The sequence below is a fragment of the Cucurbita moschata genome, unplaced genomic scaffold, assembly GCF_002738365.1.
Source record: "Cucurbita moschata cultivar Rifu unplaced genomic scaffold, Cmos_1.0 Cmo_Scf00019, whole genome shotgun sequence".
Classification (NCBI taxonomy): domain Eukaryota; kingdom Viridiplantae; phylum Streptophyta; class Magnoliopsida; order Cucurbitales; family Cucurbitaceae; genus Cucurbita; species Cucurbita moschata.
Window position 1 is genome coordinate 846,626 of NW_019268535.1, and position 14,404 is coordinate 861,029.

The 14,404-nt window shown below is 37.5% G+C and overlaps 5 protein-coding genes across 7 annotated transcripts in view; 3 read left to right on the top strand and 2 right to left on the bottom strand.

The window, feature by feature from the left end:
• The first annotated feature begins 939 nt into the window (after positions 1-939).
• LOC111457050 (ubiquitin-conjugating enzyme E2-23 kDa-like) lies at positions 940-5,294 on the top strand. Of its 3 annotated transcripts, none has more exons than XM_023099175.1 (8): positions 940-1,112; positions 1,441-1,574; positions 1,710-1,790; positions 2,627-2,706; positions 3,564-3,678; positions 3,752-3,804; positions 3,923-4,051; positions 4,962-5,294. In XM_023099175.1, exons 3-8 carry the CDS (start codon positions 1,747-1,749, stop codon positions 5,096-5,098), a joined length of 558 nt encoding a protein of 185 aa, XP_022954943.1. In that variant the 5' UTR covers positions 940-1,112; positions 1,441-1,574; positions 1,710-1,746; the 3' UTR covers positions 5,099-5,294. The 3 variants fall into 3 exon arrangements, with proteins under 3 accessions (XP_022954943.1, XP_022954944.1, XP_022954942.1); XM_023099176.1 differs by having other exon boundaries at positions 1,479-1,574; XM_023099174.1 differs by lacking the exon at positions 1,441-1,574 and having other exon boundaries at positions 941-1,112.
• A 555-nt stretch (positions 5,295-5,849) lies between these two features.
• Positions 5,850-6,935, bottom strand: LOC111457054. Its single transcript, XM_023099181.1, has 4 exons — positions 6,906-6,935; positions 6,726-6,745; positions 6,633-6,650; positions 5,850-6,570 (listed from the first exon to the last, which is right to left on the bottom strand). Coding segments are annotated over exons 1-4 (396 nt in total). The 5' UTR covers positions 6,908-6,935; the 3' UTR covers positions 5,850-6,214.
• Positions 6,936-8,956: 2,021 nt separating this feature from the next.
• LOC111457046 (RING-H2 finger protein ATL46-like) lies at positions 8,957-10,310 on the top strand. The gene has a single exon (XM_023099171.1). It carries the CDS (start codon positions 9,240-9,242, stop codon positions 10,308-10,310), a length of 1,071 nt encoding a protein of 356 aa, XP_022954939.1. The 5' UTR covers positions 8,957-9,239.
• Positions 10,311-11,927: 1,617 nt separating this feature from the next.
• Positions 11,928-12,770, bottom strand: LOC111457052. Its single transcript, XM_023099178.1, has one exon. The coding sequence runs from the start codon at positions 12,729-12,731 to the stop codon at positions 12,237-12,239; it is 495 nt and encodes a 164-aa protein (XP_022954946.1). The 5' UTR covers positions 12,732-12,770; the 3' UTR covers positions 11,928-12,236.
• A 1,093-nt stretch (positions 12,771-13,863) lies between these two features.
• The window catches only part of LOC111457056 (protein DELETION OF SUV3 SUPPRESSOR 1(I)-like), a 3,550-nt gene continuing 3,009 nt past the window's right edge, over positions 13,864-14,404 (top strand). Inside the window, exon 1 of the mRNA XM_023099183.1 lies at positions 13,864-14,057. The gene's annotated coding sequence lies outside the window, so the exon portion shown is untranslated. The remainder of the gene's footprint in view (positions 14,058-14,404) is intronic.

The window sequence follows — 14,404 nt, forward strand, 5'->3', positions numbered from 1 at the left end:
CTCTCTCTCGAGCCTCTTAGAGTGCTTGCTATTTTTTGTTTTAGATTTTCCGATCACAGAAAGCAATCTTCATTGGCACAAGGATCTCCACACAGCAACCTCCACTATGGACGTGGACAACGAGTTTACGAAGACCGTAAATAATTTGAAATTTCATGGGCTCGTCTTATAGTCATTTGGTTTTCAGTTTTGTTTTTGTTTTCTATTTTTGTAAATTAAAAAATGATTTTTTTTTTAACATTACATTTGAATGAACTATGTTTACATAGCTTAAGTTTGTTTTGAAATATTTATGAAAGATCGAATAATATTACACTTGACTGTCGATAATTCAAATCTCTAATCTATTGATCAATTGTATCTGTTAATTATCACTTAGTTACATTCACTCGATGGGGCTCACCTTCCATGTAGATGTGGACGGGGAATCTTGTCCTTTGCCCTGTACTTAGTAAAAAAGATGGATAAATATGTTAAATATGATATTATATTTTTTTTAATAAAATATTATTGAATTTATTATAATGAGGAATATTATCATTAAAAATATATTAAAAAAATGAAAAAAAGAATTATCACAAGAAATCTAAACCCAAAAATTCTCTATCTTGATATCTCAAAAAATAAATAAAAACTATAGGAGATGGGACGAAAATAGATAAGACTTCTTCGTGTTGATATATATATATATATATATATATATATATATATGCTTTTATTTTTTTTATTATTTTTATTTTTATTTTTTTTACCATCTGTTTTTCATTACCTTGTTGATTTTGATTACAAAGAATGGGTTAATCGAATCCTTGCATTGAGAAAGTAAAAGTCTACTTCTTCATTGCCAACTCGTTTTCCCTTTCAATGGAATTGACATTAATTGACACCAATTTTAATGCACAAATATAAATTTAAATTTTGAAGAACAAAAAATTCAATAAATTTCCAAAACCAAAATTTCATTGCACTTTTCGTATACAAATTCGCCTCTGATCTACGCGTCCTCACTCAAAATTTTATTATTCTTCTCTGTTCCCATTCCACAGTTTTCCCCTTCTCTTCTCACCTTTCGTCCTTCATCTCGGATTTTCTCGCCATTGGAGACTCCCCTTGTAAGAATCAACCCAACCCTTTTCTTTTTTCTCTTAGAGCTCAAGTGGGTTAGCCATGGATCTTCGAACACGACATGTTTTTAGCCATTTCCCAGGTTCTTACATTCTGGGTTGTCTGTATAAAATTGTTTTGTTCTTGTTGGTCGGGTGTATACTGTAATGCTTCGGTTTGGTTGAGTTTGGGAGGAGGGAAAAGGGTTGTTTCTTTGTTTATTATTGTCGTCGATGTTGTCCTTTCTCCTTGTCTAATAAGTTAAACAAGGGGCTGTTTGTTTATGAACTTTATTTTGGATGATGAACTATACCCTTTGAATCTGCTATTGCTTAGGCATTGGAGTCATCTGAATATTATCTTCTCTGTATAAGATGTTGAAGGTTGAATTCTGATCTGCTTGTGTTTTTGAGATCTTAATGGAAAAGGGTATCTAAGAAAGGATTTGTGGATGAATTTGGCAAGTCTAGGTGCATGATTCAGCCCTTTGATCATCATGTTTTTTTTGTTTATCATGTTAGATCTCTGGAGTTGTTGTGTTTATCATGTTTTTTTGTTTATGATGTTAGTGAGAGAATATGATGCTATTGAGCAATTCTTGGCAGGCATTCTTGTGGGATTTTTGAGGTGTTGCTATTCAAAATGTCTTCTCCAAACAAGCGGAGAGACATGGATGTCATGAAATTGTGAGTTGATTATTCATGATGCTTCACAAGTATAGTTTTCTCATTAGTTTCTGTGTTCTTGCTGTTCTAATTGTTCTTGAGTTCTTGATAATCGCTACAAGAAATTAAGGAGAAACTATCATGAATGTGTTAGCTTGAGCTGTAGACATGTGAGATCCTACATCGGTTGGGGAGGAGAACGAAACACTTTATAAGGGTGTGGAAACCTCTCTCTAGCTTACGCGTTTTAGAAACCTTGAAGGAAGCCTGAAAGGGAAAGCCCAAAGAGTACAATATTTGTTAGCAGTGGGCATGGGTTGTTACAGGTCTAACTGTGAGGCTAACGACGATACGTAACAACCTTATAAGGGTGTGGAAATCTCTCCCTAGCAGACGCGTTTTAGAAACCTTGAAAGGAAGCCTGAAAGGGAAATCCCAAAGATGACAACATCTGCTAGCGGTGGGCTTGAGCCAAGAAACTATTCTAGAATCCAAGATTTTTTTGGGTATGCAGCTGTTCGATAAGAATCAACGGGGGAAAATCTAAGTTTTGTTAAAGTTCTATGACCTTGAAACTTGAACGTTTTTCGTGTTGGTTCTAATGCCGAAGTTTTTTTATTTCTTCCCTTAACTGATAAGCATTTGCCCTTCATGAATGATTGACTTGCTTATGGCTCTCAAGCCTACCATTATGAAGAAAGAGGTCCCTAGGGAACTTAGTTTAGCATAAATTTGAGTAGTAACTGAGCTTTCGACGTGCATGATCGAATCATTTACGAAGTTTGTGAGTTTATGGTAATCCGCTGTATTTCCTTGTTTCAATTCTAATATGCTTAGTTGAACAATGCTGAATCCAGGATGATGAGTGATTACAAAGTGGAGATGGTAGACGACGGGCTCGGAGAATTTAACGTCGAATTCAACGGTCCAAAAGAAAGTATTCCCCATTCTCATGCTTTTGCTTCTATTACGATGTATTTCTATGCTTATGCATATGGTTGGATGGCTGAGTTTTCCCCTTAATTAGTGGTGCCACTTCCTAATGCTTTTGGTACCGTTTCGATTCTTAAGTTCATCTCGTGTAGAACGCTTTTGTACAGTTAGATAGCATGATCATCCTTGAACGTTACATACACTTCTTCATAACACCCACAAGTTTCGAAATATTTGACATTACGATGACGCACCGTTTTGACTCCTAAGTTAGGCTTGTGTAGAACGCTTTTCTACAGATAGATAGCATGATCATCCTTGAACGTTACACACGCTTCTTCATAACGCCCACAAGTTTCAAAATATTTGACATTATGATGACCCACCGTTTTGACTCTTAAGTTAGGCTCGTGTAGAACACTTTTGTACAGATAGATAGCACGATCATCCTTGAGCGTTACATACACTTCTTCATAACACCCACAAGTTTCGAAATGTTTGACATTATGATGACACACTGTTTTGACTCTTAAGTTAGGTTCCTGTAGAACACTTTTGTACAGATAGATAGCATGATCATCCTTGAACGTTTCACACGCTTCTTCATAATGCCCACAAGTTTCGAAATATTTGACATTATGATGACACACCGTTTTGACTCTTAAGTTAGGCTCGTGTAGAACACTTTTGTACAAATAGATAGCATGATCATCCTTGAACGTTACATACGCTTCATAACTCCCACAAGTTTCGAAATATTATGAACTTCTCATATATTTACTTACCCATGTTCATTTTATATGCTTCAAACCTTCTTGGAAGTTTATTATCATCACTCGAACTTGGCTGCAACAATGACAGGCTTGTATGAAGGCGGAGTTTGGAAGATCCACGTCGAACTCCCCGATGCGTATCCGTACAAGTCCCCGTCTATCGGGTTCGTGAACAAGATATATCATCCAAACGTCGATGAACTGTGAGCAAACTAGACCTCACATATTATGGCTCTCAATATCTTTAAGATTCTCATGTTTTCACTGTATTTGCAGATCTGGTTCTGTGTGCTTGGATGTGATTAACCAAACTTGGAGTCCAATGTTTGGTAACTTTAGAACAATTGCCATTCTACTTATTTTCTAGCTCAAAATCTGACATGAATGCTGACTGACATGTTTTTTTTTTTTTTCTTTACTTTTCTGTTGTATACTTCCATTTTTCAGACCTATTGAATGTTTTTGAAGTTTTCCTTCCACAGCTTTTGCTCTATCCCAATCCTTCAGACCCGCTTAACGGCGACGCAGCGTCTTTAATGTTAAAAGACAGGAACCAGTACGATAAAAAGGTCAAAGGTATGAATTTCTTTTGAAAAGTATAGAACGGATGTTGTATCATGATGGTACCATATCGTGTTCGTAAATGAATGTTGCTTCTTTTGGTATGTGTATACTTGGTATTGTTGAATATGTAGCTCATCCGTTAGGGGTATCAACTACCCGTGGACAATATTGGTTGGAACCGTGAGATTTGCGTCGTTTTAGTCCTGAAACTGTAAATTCTTTACGGTGTGATCTCGGGTTTTGCATAATGGTGTCTCTACTTTTACGTGTGTTGTTTGTTTGGTATGGCTCCTCCATTAGGGGTATTGACTCCCCGTGTACAATATTGGTTCGGAACCTATAGATTTGTATCGTTTTAGTCCTAAAACTGTAAGTCTGTATGGTGTGATCTCGGGTTATACATAATAGTATCTCTACTTTTACGTGTGTTGTTTGTTTGGTATGGCTCTTCCATTAGGGGTATTAACTCCCCGTGTACAATATTGGTTCGGAACCTATAGATTTGTGTCGTTTTAGTCCTGAAACGGTAAATTTTGTACGGTGTGATCTCGGGTTTTGCATAATAGTGTCTCTACTTTTACGTGTGCTGTTTGTTTGGTATGGCTCCTCCATTAAGTGTATCGTCTCCCTGTGTACAATATTGGTTCGGAACCGATAGATTTGCGTCGTTTTAGTCTTGAAACCATAAATTCTCTATGGTGTGATCTTGGGTTTTGCATGATAGTGTCTCTACTGTTACGTGGGTTGTTTGTTTGGCATGGCTCCTCCATTAGGGGTATCGACAACCCGTGTACAATATTTGTTCGAAACCTATAGATTTGCATCGTTTTAGTCCTAAAACTGTAAATTCTCTATGGTGTGATCTCGGGTTTTGCATAATAGTGTCTCTACTTTTACGTGTGTTGTTTGTTTGGTATGACAGAGTACTGTGAACGCTACGCGAAAAGGGAAAATGTGGTGAATGCGAGCGCGGAAGATGAGAGTGAAGAGGAAGTAAGTGATGAGGAAAGTGATTCGAGTGAGAATGATAATGATATTGCTGGACATGTTGATCTGTAAGGGCCTTACTAGATTCACATTATCTATGCCTCACTTACACAAAAAGACATGGAATTGAACTGTTCCATCCACATGGCTTGTTGTTTGTAATGAAACAATGTTGTTGGTTGTGTTGGTATGTCACAATTAGAATGTAAAATTATGAATGCTTTTCATGTTTTGTGGTAAGTGGAAGTACCCATAGCTGTTGTTGAAATGTTTCATGGCTCTACTACTTTGCTTTTCTTTTCTTTTTTTTCTTTTTTTAATATAAATTTTGAAGAAAAGGTTTAGTTTTTTTCGGTTCATACGAGTATTTTTATTTTTTATTTTTAGTTTTATTTACGTGTACTATTCATATTGAAACTTTTGAAAGTTCGGTATATCGACTTTAGTAGCAATCTTTTGTACGTGAGGTCCCAAATAATGAACACTATTAGGAACTTGTAAATAGAGCATCTACTCTTCATTGTCGTCGATCGGTTAGTCATTACAGACTTGTTCAACTATTTAATCATGGACATGTTTACTAATTTCATTTCTAGGCGATTATTTGGCTATGATACCAATTGACATCGTAGTTACTCTAACCCTTATGCAAGTTAAGCAAGTTGGAGAACTCGAGCCTGGATTCTTGGTGGCATAAACGACTTATCTCATAGTCCTTACCTCGTTCTTAGAAAACGCCTTGTTTTCTAAGAACGAGGTAAGGACTATGCTAGTAAGTAGGAAGAGAAACGTCATAAGTAATATATAACTCAAAGTAGGAAGATTTGGCAACTAATTTTATTCTTAAATTAACTTTGGTAGGTGTAAACATCAAGTGTCAAGAAGACGAACACCAACAAAATTACAAGAAAGGTAAATAACTAAGCTAGAATATAATACATGCAATAAAAACAAGGTAAACGGTTTAGAATGGACATACATGTAGAGGCGATCCGCTTTGGACAAACATGACCATGCCACCTGTACAACCTGTATATGGTCGAAAATGATTGCCCTATCATTTGCCACTCCATGGAGGAAAGTGTATTCAAGCTCGACATCCTTGACTTTTGGCGAGATTCTTCTCAAACTTCTAATGGGGAAAACGGTTTAGAGCAAAGGGTTCGATGTCGATATAGCTACGTGGGTTCAATTGGTGGTGAGGGAGGAATGGACGATGGAAGTGATCCATGAAGCACTCGTTTCAGAGGGAGGGTACGAAGAGTGAATGGAGTCTAATTCAACAAGAACAGGGCAATGGTCGGTTGGTACAAGCATCTTAAGCCCTTCAAGAATTGCAGCCAAATCCATAACTTTGATCTTCCAAGTGCTACAGGTTGCCTTTTGTTCGACTTTTGAAACAATCCTAGGTCCCTTGACCTGTTTCGCTATCCATGAAGCGTCAATATTTAGCTTCCAGTGACCCGTTGGGGGCCGTTGCCATGTCGTTGTCGCTTTTGCCATGGCTTCATGTTGTAAAGGTTGCCTTCCTTGCTGTGGCATCACTCCACATCCGGGAGTTGGTTAGGAAATGAGTTTTAATGAGAATGGTGGTAGGTTGGGCTACCTGAAAAATGATTGATTTCTATACTCAAGAGAATGGTCATAAACTTTTCCGCCTAGCCATCCTCTTTGTGCTCCCCGAACCACTCGAAATATCCTATTACGCTCCATTGTCCCCTGTGACACGAAAAAGCACAAGCGTTACCATGGTACATCTTGGAAGAGCGTTACGTTTATTTCTTAAGGTAACTTATAGAGAGGGAGATAGCATGTGAGAGAGAAATATAGAAATCAGTTTAATATGAAATTTTGGCAAAAGTTTACATCAAATATTTAAATTTATCCGTAATAGTTTGTGTAATAAGCTTGCGAACAGATATTATGTTCTTTGGGCTTTCCCTCAAGGTTTTTAAAACATGTCTGCCAGGGAGAGTTTTCCACACCCTTGAAAAAAATGCTTCATTCTCCTCCCTAATCGATGTGGGATCTCACGATCCATCCCCCTTTGGGACCCAACATCCTCGCTGTACTCATTCCCTTCTCTAATCGATGTAGGACCTCCCAAACCACCCCCTTTGGAGCCAAGCGTCTTTGTTGACACACCGCCTCATGTCCACCCCCTTCGAAGCTCAACCTCCTCGCTAACACGTCGCCCAGTGTCTGGCTCTGACACCATTTGTAATGGCCCAACCCCATCGCTAACAGATATTGTTTTCTTTGGATTTTTCCATTCGGGCCTCCCCTAAAAGTTTTTAAAACACATCTAGTAGGGAAAGGTTTCCACATCTTTATAAAGAATATTTCGTTCTCCTCCCCAACCGATGTGAAATCAAATTTGATTACAAAACAGCATGAACGCCAAGATACAATATTTAATATAGATCATATTCATTAGAAAAAGAAGCATGAACACCAAAAAGTTTCGAAAAAAGAGAAAAGGCATGAGCACCAAAAAGACCAGATTGCAAGGCATCAAGGTCACGTCCAAATCATTATATTTCTACAGCACAATGATCTCTTCTTCTCCAAAGAAGCACAAAAGAAATAATTATTTCTTTGAAATAAGGAAGTTTGACCTCTTAATTCTCACGAGATTTCTACCACCAAGTCCACATAAAAGCCAAAAGTTCAGACAAATGTGGGGCGAACATATTTAAGAATCCCAATAAACAAATGAAACCCTTTTCAACTAAGTTCTCTCTAGTATACATATACATGTCGATATTTTCTCGAACGGGTCTTTTCTTCGATAACATGATTCATTCGCTTTAACTTTAAGTACACATAATTTCACTTTAGAATTCTATCAAAAGATTTTACATCAGTAAATCTATGAGTGACTATGGCTTGAACTCATTCCCTTTAAGCTCTCTGTTATTTACATGGTCCCCGTTAACTACTAAGTCAACCCGAGGTGACTATGGCTTGAACCCATTCCCTTTAAGCTCTCGGTTATTTACATGGTCCCCGTTAACTACTAAGTCAACCCGAGGGCGGTTTACTATCGAGATGTTTTTTGTTTATATATCCAAAATATTCTCCACCGGTTGATATCTTTTCTAGAGACAAGGGTGTTATGTTACAAAAGGCGCATGGTGATGGGTGTATGAATGGTCATGATCAAAGAGGATATTTTGAAGCCCATGCGTGCAAGGAAAAGGAAGCAAAGACCCCACATATCACCCATTTCTCTAAGCCCTTCATTTTATTCCTTTGTCATATTGGTTGAGTTTTAGTGACAAATCAAGCAAAATTCTTCTGTTCTATACGATACTTTCAGATCTCTGTTCTGCCCACGTTTCTCTTTCTCTGGTCTGGTCACTCTCCTCTTTGAACCTATTCATTTTCTAATTATCCCTTTAGGACCATGTCTTTGTTAGTTTTTCACTTTGTCTCATATCACATGGAAATCAAAGTAACTTTAGATTCATCTTCTAAGTTAATGATGTCGCCACCATTAGTGGAAAGAATGCTGTGGTTAGCAGGCTATTAGACAGGGAAAACTCATCATTGAAGGCTGATAAATAAAGAGAAAACAGGCTCCTGTGGGTAATCGAGTTGCTATATTAATGGTGGACCTCCTCTAAACTCACATACACCACATTTTCTTCACACATCCATACCTTTTTCAGCAATTTCCTAACCAAAATCTTTGACATTCAAGGAAACAGGGTAAAGAAAAATACTCCCAAATATCAGGTTTTTGTTGAGAGCAGGTGAAAGAAAGTGTACCTTGTGATAGTTTGGTAGAAAATGGGCCTTCAAATTTGGGAGTTGTTTTGTTGAAATGTATGAAATTCTTCTAGTCTCTTCAATCACTGTAGGGCTCAACTGCCACTTTGATGGCCAATCTCAGCCTTACCCACCTTGGCTTTCACACTAAAACAAAGCCAATCAAATCCCAACCCTCTTCCTCTTGTTCTGTGGCGCATAAACACTGGAAATCTGCAGACCCATCTTCACCAGCCAAAGAATACCTTAGTTTTTTAATGGCTTCCTTCGTTTTCTGCATCAAATGGTAGGTTAGGTACAATGCAACCTTCTTCAGCATAAGATTATATCATCTTTCTCTATCTCTTTCAGCTTTTTTTTCGATCAAAAAGCAGAAAGTTCATCATCCATTACCTGGAACAAAGAAAAGGGATTGTTATTGAGTATTATATCTCCTGAGATGTCAAGATTTTCAAATGAAATGATGCAAAAAGATGGTAATCTGATATACCCATCTCCTCTTTCACCTTTTGATGTTGGCACTGATTCAATATCGAATGATTCTGTACCATCGTCTTCTTCTTCTTCTTCTTCTTCTTCTTCTTTCAGCCGCATCAGCCCAATTCTTCTTCTAGTTATAGTGATTCTAGCAGTCATTTTCTTCGTTTCTGGTTTACTCCATTTGCTCGTTCGATTTCTGCTGAAAAGATCTTCCCCGTCAATCTACCATCACTCCAATCGATACACAGAAAGGCCTGGATCTCACACACTCCAAAGACAGCTCCAGCAGCTCTTTCGCCTTCATGATTCAGGCCTCGATCAATCCTTCATCGACGCTTTGCCAGTGTTCTTGTACAGAGATATTATGGATTTGAAAGAGCCGTTCGATTGCGCCGTTTGTCTCAATGAGTTTTCATATCACGACAGGCTGAGATCGCTTCCCATCTGCAGCCATGCTTTTCATATCAATTGCATAGATACATGGCTGCTCTCGAACTCCACTTGCCCTCTCTGCAGAGCCTCTCTTTTGAGCTCCAATTTTCCTCTCGAAAACCCTAATTTGGACGAGATTTTAGGGCGCGGAAATGGTTCTCACTGGCAACCAGAAAATCCTATTTCTGGAAATCATCAGAAACGAGTAACAACAACAATCGATGAATCTTCAAGGGAAATGAGAGTTTTCTCAGTGAGACTCGGAAAATTCAAAAAAATAAACAGCGAAGAAGAACAAGAACACGAAGAACAAATAGAAGAGGAAGGAGAAAGCAGCAACCAAAATCACCTAAACGCGAGAAGATGTTATTCAATGGGGACTTACCAATACGTCGTTGGAGATTCAGATTTACAGGTGATGAAGGAGAAATTAAACCCTGCAATCTTCCAGGGAAACGGAGAGGTTGAAGGTAAGAAAATCAGTGGGAGAAGTAACGGGGAAAGTTTCTCGGTGTCGAAGATTTGGCAATGGTCGAAGAAGAGTGGATTGCCGATTCCGAGCAGCTCGAACAATCAATGGAGGCCGGAATTCGTCTGAAATCTTCTTGGATTTGATCGATATCAATTGAACTTGGATTGTATCAGAGAAATGAGATCAAAATGATTTGTTTCTTCGATATTGATTGGAACTTGGTTTTCTGAGAGAGCGAACGTTTTCAAAATTTGAAGCTTCAAAGTGTTTTTCAAAATGATCGTCTCTCAGTCCGCCATGTGTGGAAAACCTTCGTGATCTTGATCAGGAATTTGCACAGCAGAACATGAAGAAGATGATGGAGTACAATTACTGGAAATTTATAAGAGGTGAAAATTTAAATACTTTATTTTTGTTGATTTTATATTTTTTTTTTAAAACTTTGCATAAAAATGCTGATTTTTGGTATTAATTTCTATATTTTTTTAAGTAAAAAATTAGGGACTGAGAATGTAATCCCAGTTTAACTCCTCTCCCCATTTTAAATAGGTATTCTATGCCTCTTAGGCTATTGTAACAACTCAAGTCCACTAGTAGATATCAACAGTTTTTATTGGTTACTTATGGGTGTCAAATATCCACCGTTTCTACTGGTTACTCATGGTTGTCACGGATTTTAATAAGGGTTCTATGTCTGGTGGGCTGTTGTAACACTCAAGTCCACTGATAGATATCCACAGTTTCTACTGGTTACTTATGGTTGTCAGATATCCACAGTTTCTACTGGTTACTTATGGTTGTCAGATATCCACAATTTCTACTGGTTACTTATGGTCGTCATCGGTTTTGATAGGGATTCTATGTCTGGTGGGCTGTTGTAACAACTCAAGTCCACTAGTAGATATCCAGAGTTTCTACTGGTTACTTATGGTTGTCACCCGTTTTAAGTAGGGATTCTATGTCTGGTCTGGTGGGCTGTTATAACAACTCAAGTCCACTAGTAAATATCTCACAGTTTCTACTGGTTACTTATGGTTGTCAGCTCAGCCGTTGTATCTCTCCCATTTAAATAGGGATTCAATTCTCTGATTGGCCGAAGTGGGCTCGTTAGTAGATATTATCAACTTCTGCACGTATGATCGTCAGCCTAAGGATTTTATCTCTCACATTTAAATAGGGATGCTATGTCATGTGTTGGTCGGAGGGGGCTTTCGTAACAACTCAAGCCTACCACTGCTAATAAATATTGTTTGATACTGCTCGTTAGAGAATGGTGGTCACCCTCATGATTTTATCTCTCTCATTGAAATAGAGATTCTATGCTTTATTTCGTCGAGTGGGCTTTTGTAAGAACTCAAGCCCACCATTAGCAGAATTGTCCACCTCTACCCGTTATGTATGACCTTCAGCATCACGATTTCAAAACACTGTTCGGGAACACTGTTCAGGAGAGGTTTCCAAATTTTATAAGTAATGACTTGTTCCCCTCTCCAACCGACGTAAGATTTCTCAATCCACTTGAATTAAATTTACATCTCGAGCTCGAACATTACAAGACATTGAAATATTTTACTATTATGAACACTGATGTTAACTCTTTGTTGGACTCCCCGTCGTCTGGTAAGTGATGGAACATGATAACACTTGGAATTTAATGAATATAAATTATAAATTCAAAACTTATTTAAATATTTTTAAAATTTTAATGACATATTATTAGATATAAATTTGACAATAATAGAATTTACATAAATGAAACTCTATTTGAATTATGCAATTCTATTATTGGTAAATGAATTATACAAATTTAATTGGAAAAAAAAAAGAAAACAAAATCATATAAACTACCAATGGTTTTGCTACACGTCACCCTGACAGAAAGTAAACCATCTTATTGCCACGTGTACCCGCCGCCATTGGCGCCTCTTAATTAATTGGAACGGTCAACTTCCAGCTCATCAGTTGAAAAAAAAGATACGTTAAATTACCACCACCGGACGGAAGCCGACCAGTCAACTTCACCAGAAAAGGACAAAAGACCGCCGCAGAACCCTATACATCCGCCGCCGACTTCACCGGAGCCGGCACGGCAGCGAACCGTTCGGAGAAGTTCTTAAACCCACCGTTGCACTCCTCCTCTTCGAAATCCACATCGCCGTTATTTCCCTCGTCGAAATTCAAAGCGTAACTGATGGGATCATACTGGAATTTCCCAAGCTTCACGGCAGCGGGCCGGTTCCGGTTGAACCGACGAATGAACGTTTTCCATCTCGGACCGGCGACGATCTCGGACCATTCACGAAGCTTCTTGACAGATCTAACTCCGCCGGTCCACCAATGATCCTCGCCGTCTACGGTGGCTTTCGCTCTCGCTCTCGCTCCCGCCTTCGCCCGTTCCCACCAGGAAATCTCGTCGGAAACCGACCGACGAGGTCCGAAGCAAGGGAAGCATAAGCAATTATATCGTCCGGAGACCAAATGAGCATCGGCGCCGCCGATTTCTCCGGTGGACTCCGATTCTTTGAAAGCTCCGTCACGGTCTCCCATGGCCGCAAATTAAGGATTCACTATCGGAATAGAGTTATGTATATAGAGCCAATGGGTGACCGGAAACCGCCGGTAAAGTGGTGGGGTCCAGTGTTTGTTATCCGGTAGTTGGATGATCGAGCACTAAAGAGTAATTATTTATTTTAAGGAAAAATGGAAAAGCGAATTATTTTCTTTAGAGTCGTTGTGGGAGGTGGGGTATGATCTGGTGCTTCGCAAACAGAATGAGATAGTACAAAAAGTGTGGGGTCAGGGATGAGCTGGCAGGCGTTGATTTGGGGACGTGGGGCCCACTGAGGGAATCCAATTTTAGGTGGCGCTGCTATCCACCAACTAATATTCACTCTTTATTTTTTTTTTGTATATTAAATTAATACAAAAATAATTGTATATTATCTTCAAAAATATTCTTTAAACCTTTTTAAGTTAATACTTTTAAATTAAAAAATATATAATTACTTTAATTCGAACTTTTAAATATTTTAAAAAATAGTTTTGAATTTTTAAATTTTAAAAAATTAAAAGATATTTTTAAAAATTTGACACTATTTAAACTTTTGAAAATTTAAGAATATAAATTTAAATAAATACGTATTTGTAAACGTGTTTAAATAAAAGGTAAAAGATTCTTATTATTCATGTATATTAAGTCAAAACTCTTATTTATTGTAATAATTAAGACGAAGGGTTTATATGCAATTAATTATAGATAAAATATTATATTATATTATATTATACGTTTGTTTTTTTAAAATTATACCATATTAGCCTTTAAAAGATTATTTAAAATGAATAATATTTTTTTTTATTTAAGGGAACATTCTCGTCCCTCGACAAAATTGAATACATGGTCTTTTTCATACATGTGATGACACAGTATGTCTTAATTCGAACATGTAATGTAGTCTCAGGAGTTAAGGGAGTTCGAACATGTCAAGAACTATGATCGGGATTCTTGGTTTAAGTTATCTGAAGTGTCTACGGTGCATCACTCATCTTGAATGTCTCTGTATTTGGATCTCCACCATAACTTTGTATCATCAGCTAGATGTATTGTAGTTAACCTGACATTCCCCGATTTCTGTAAAAATAAATAGAGAATTTTGGGACAAGTAATTGAAAAATAAATAAATAAAGCAAATGGAAATAGCTGGATTCGAACACAAGAACGCGACGCAGATTGGGTTACGAGTTACGACCTGATAGTTAGGGCTAAATATCCATCCGCTCAATCAGCAGATTTCTTCAGCTGGTTCAGTTTTTTTTTTACTCTCTCGAGTCTTCCACTAGCATTCTGTCTTGCGTCCACCTCCTAGTAGAACGAAGGTAATGATCTTTACTGTTCATCTTTAAAATCTACATTCTTTCAATTTTGCGATTTTTTTTTGTTTAGATCTAGAATTTTCTCTGGAGTTCTTGGGTAATTTTATTCGCAGTCGCATATTTCAGTTCGGATGTACTGGTTCGATGTGTTTTGCTATTTCCATCTCTTTATCCCACTTATGAACGAAGAAGAATTCGATTTTTCATGATTTTTGTTGATCTTTGATGATATCGATACATGCTCTTGTGAGATTCTGCAAAATACGTGACAAATAAGACATTCATTAGTTTTTTTTTTTTTTTTTTTTTTTTTTTTTTTTTTTTTTTTTTTTTTTTTTTTTTTTTTTTTT

Bases quoted from the DNA above. Each gene is read 5' to 3' on its own strand.
- LOC111457050 (XM_023099175.1), top strand. From the start codon at position 1,747: ATGTCTTCTCCAAACAAGCGGAGAGACATGGATGTCATGAAATT. The intron at 1,791-2,626 runs GTGAGTTGATTA...TGCTGAATCCAG, and splicing joins GACATGGATGTCATGAAATT to GATGATGAGTGATTACAAAG. The intron at 3,805-3,922 runs GTAACTTTAGAA...TCCATTTTTCAG, and splicing joins AACTTGGAGTCCAATGTTTG to ACCTATTGAATGTTTTTGAA.
- LOC111457046 (XM_023099171.1), top strand. From the start codon at position 9,240: ATGTCAAGATTTTCAAATGAAATGATGCAAAAAGATGGTAATCTGATA.
- LOC111457052 (XM_023099178.1), bottom strand. From the start codon at position 12,731: ATGGGAGACCGTGACGGAGCTTTCAAAGAATCGGAGTCCACCGGAGAA.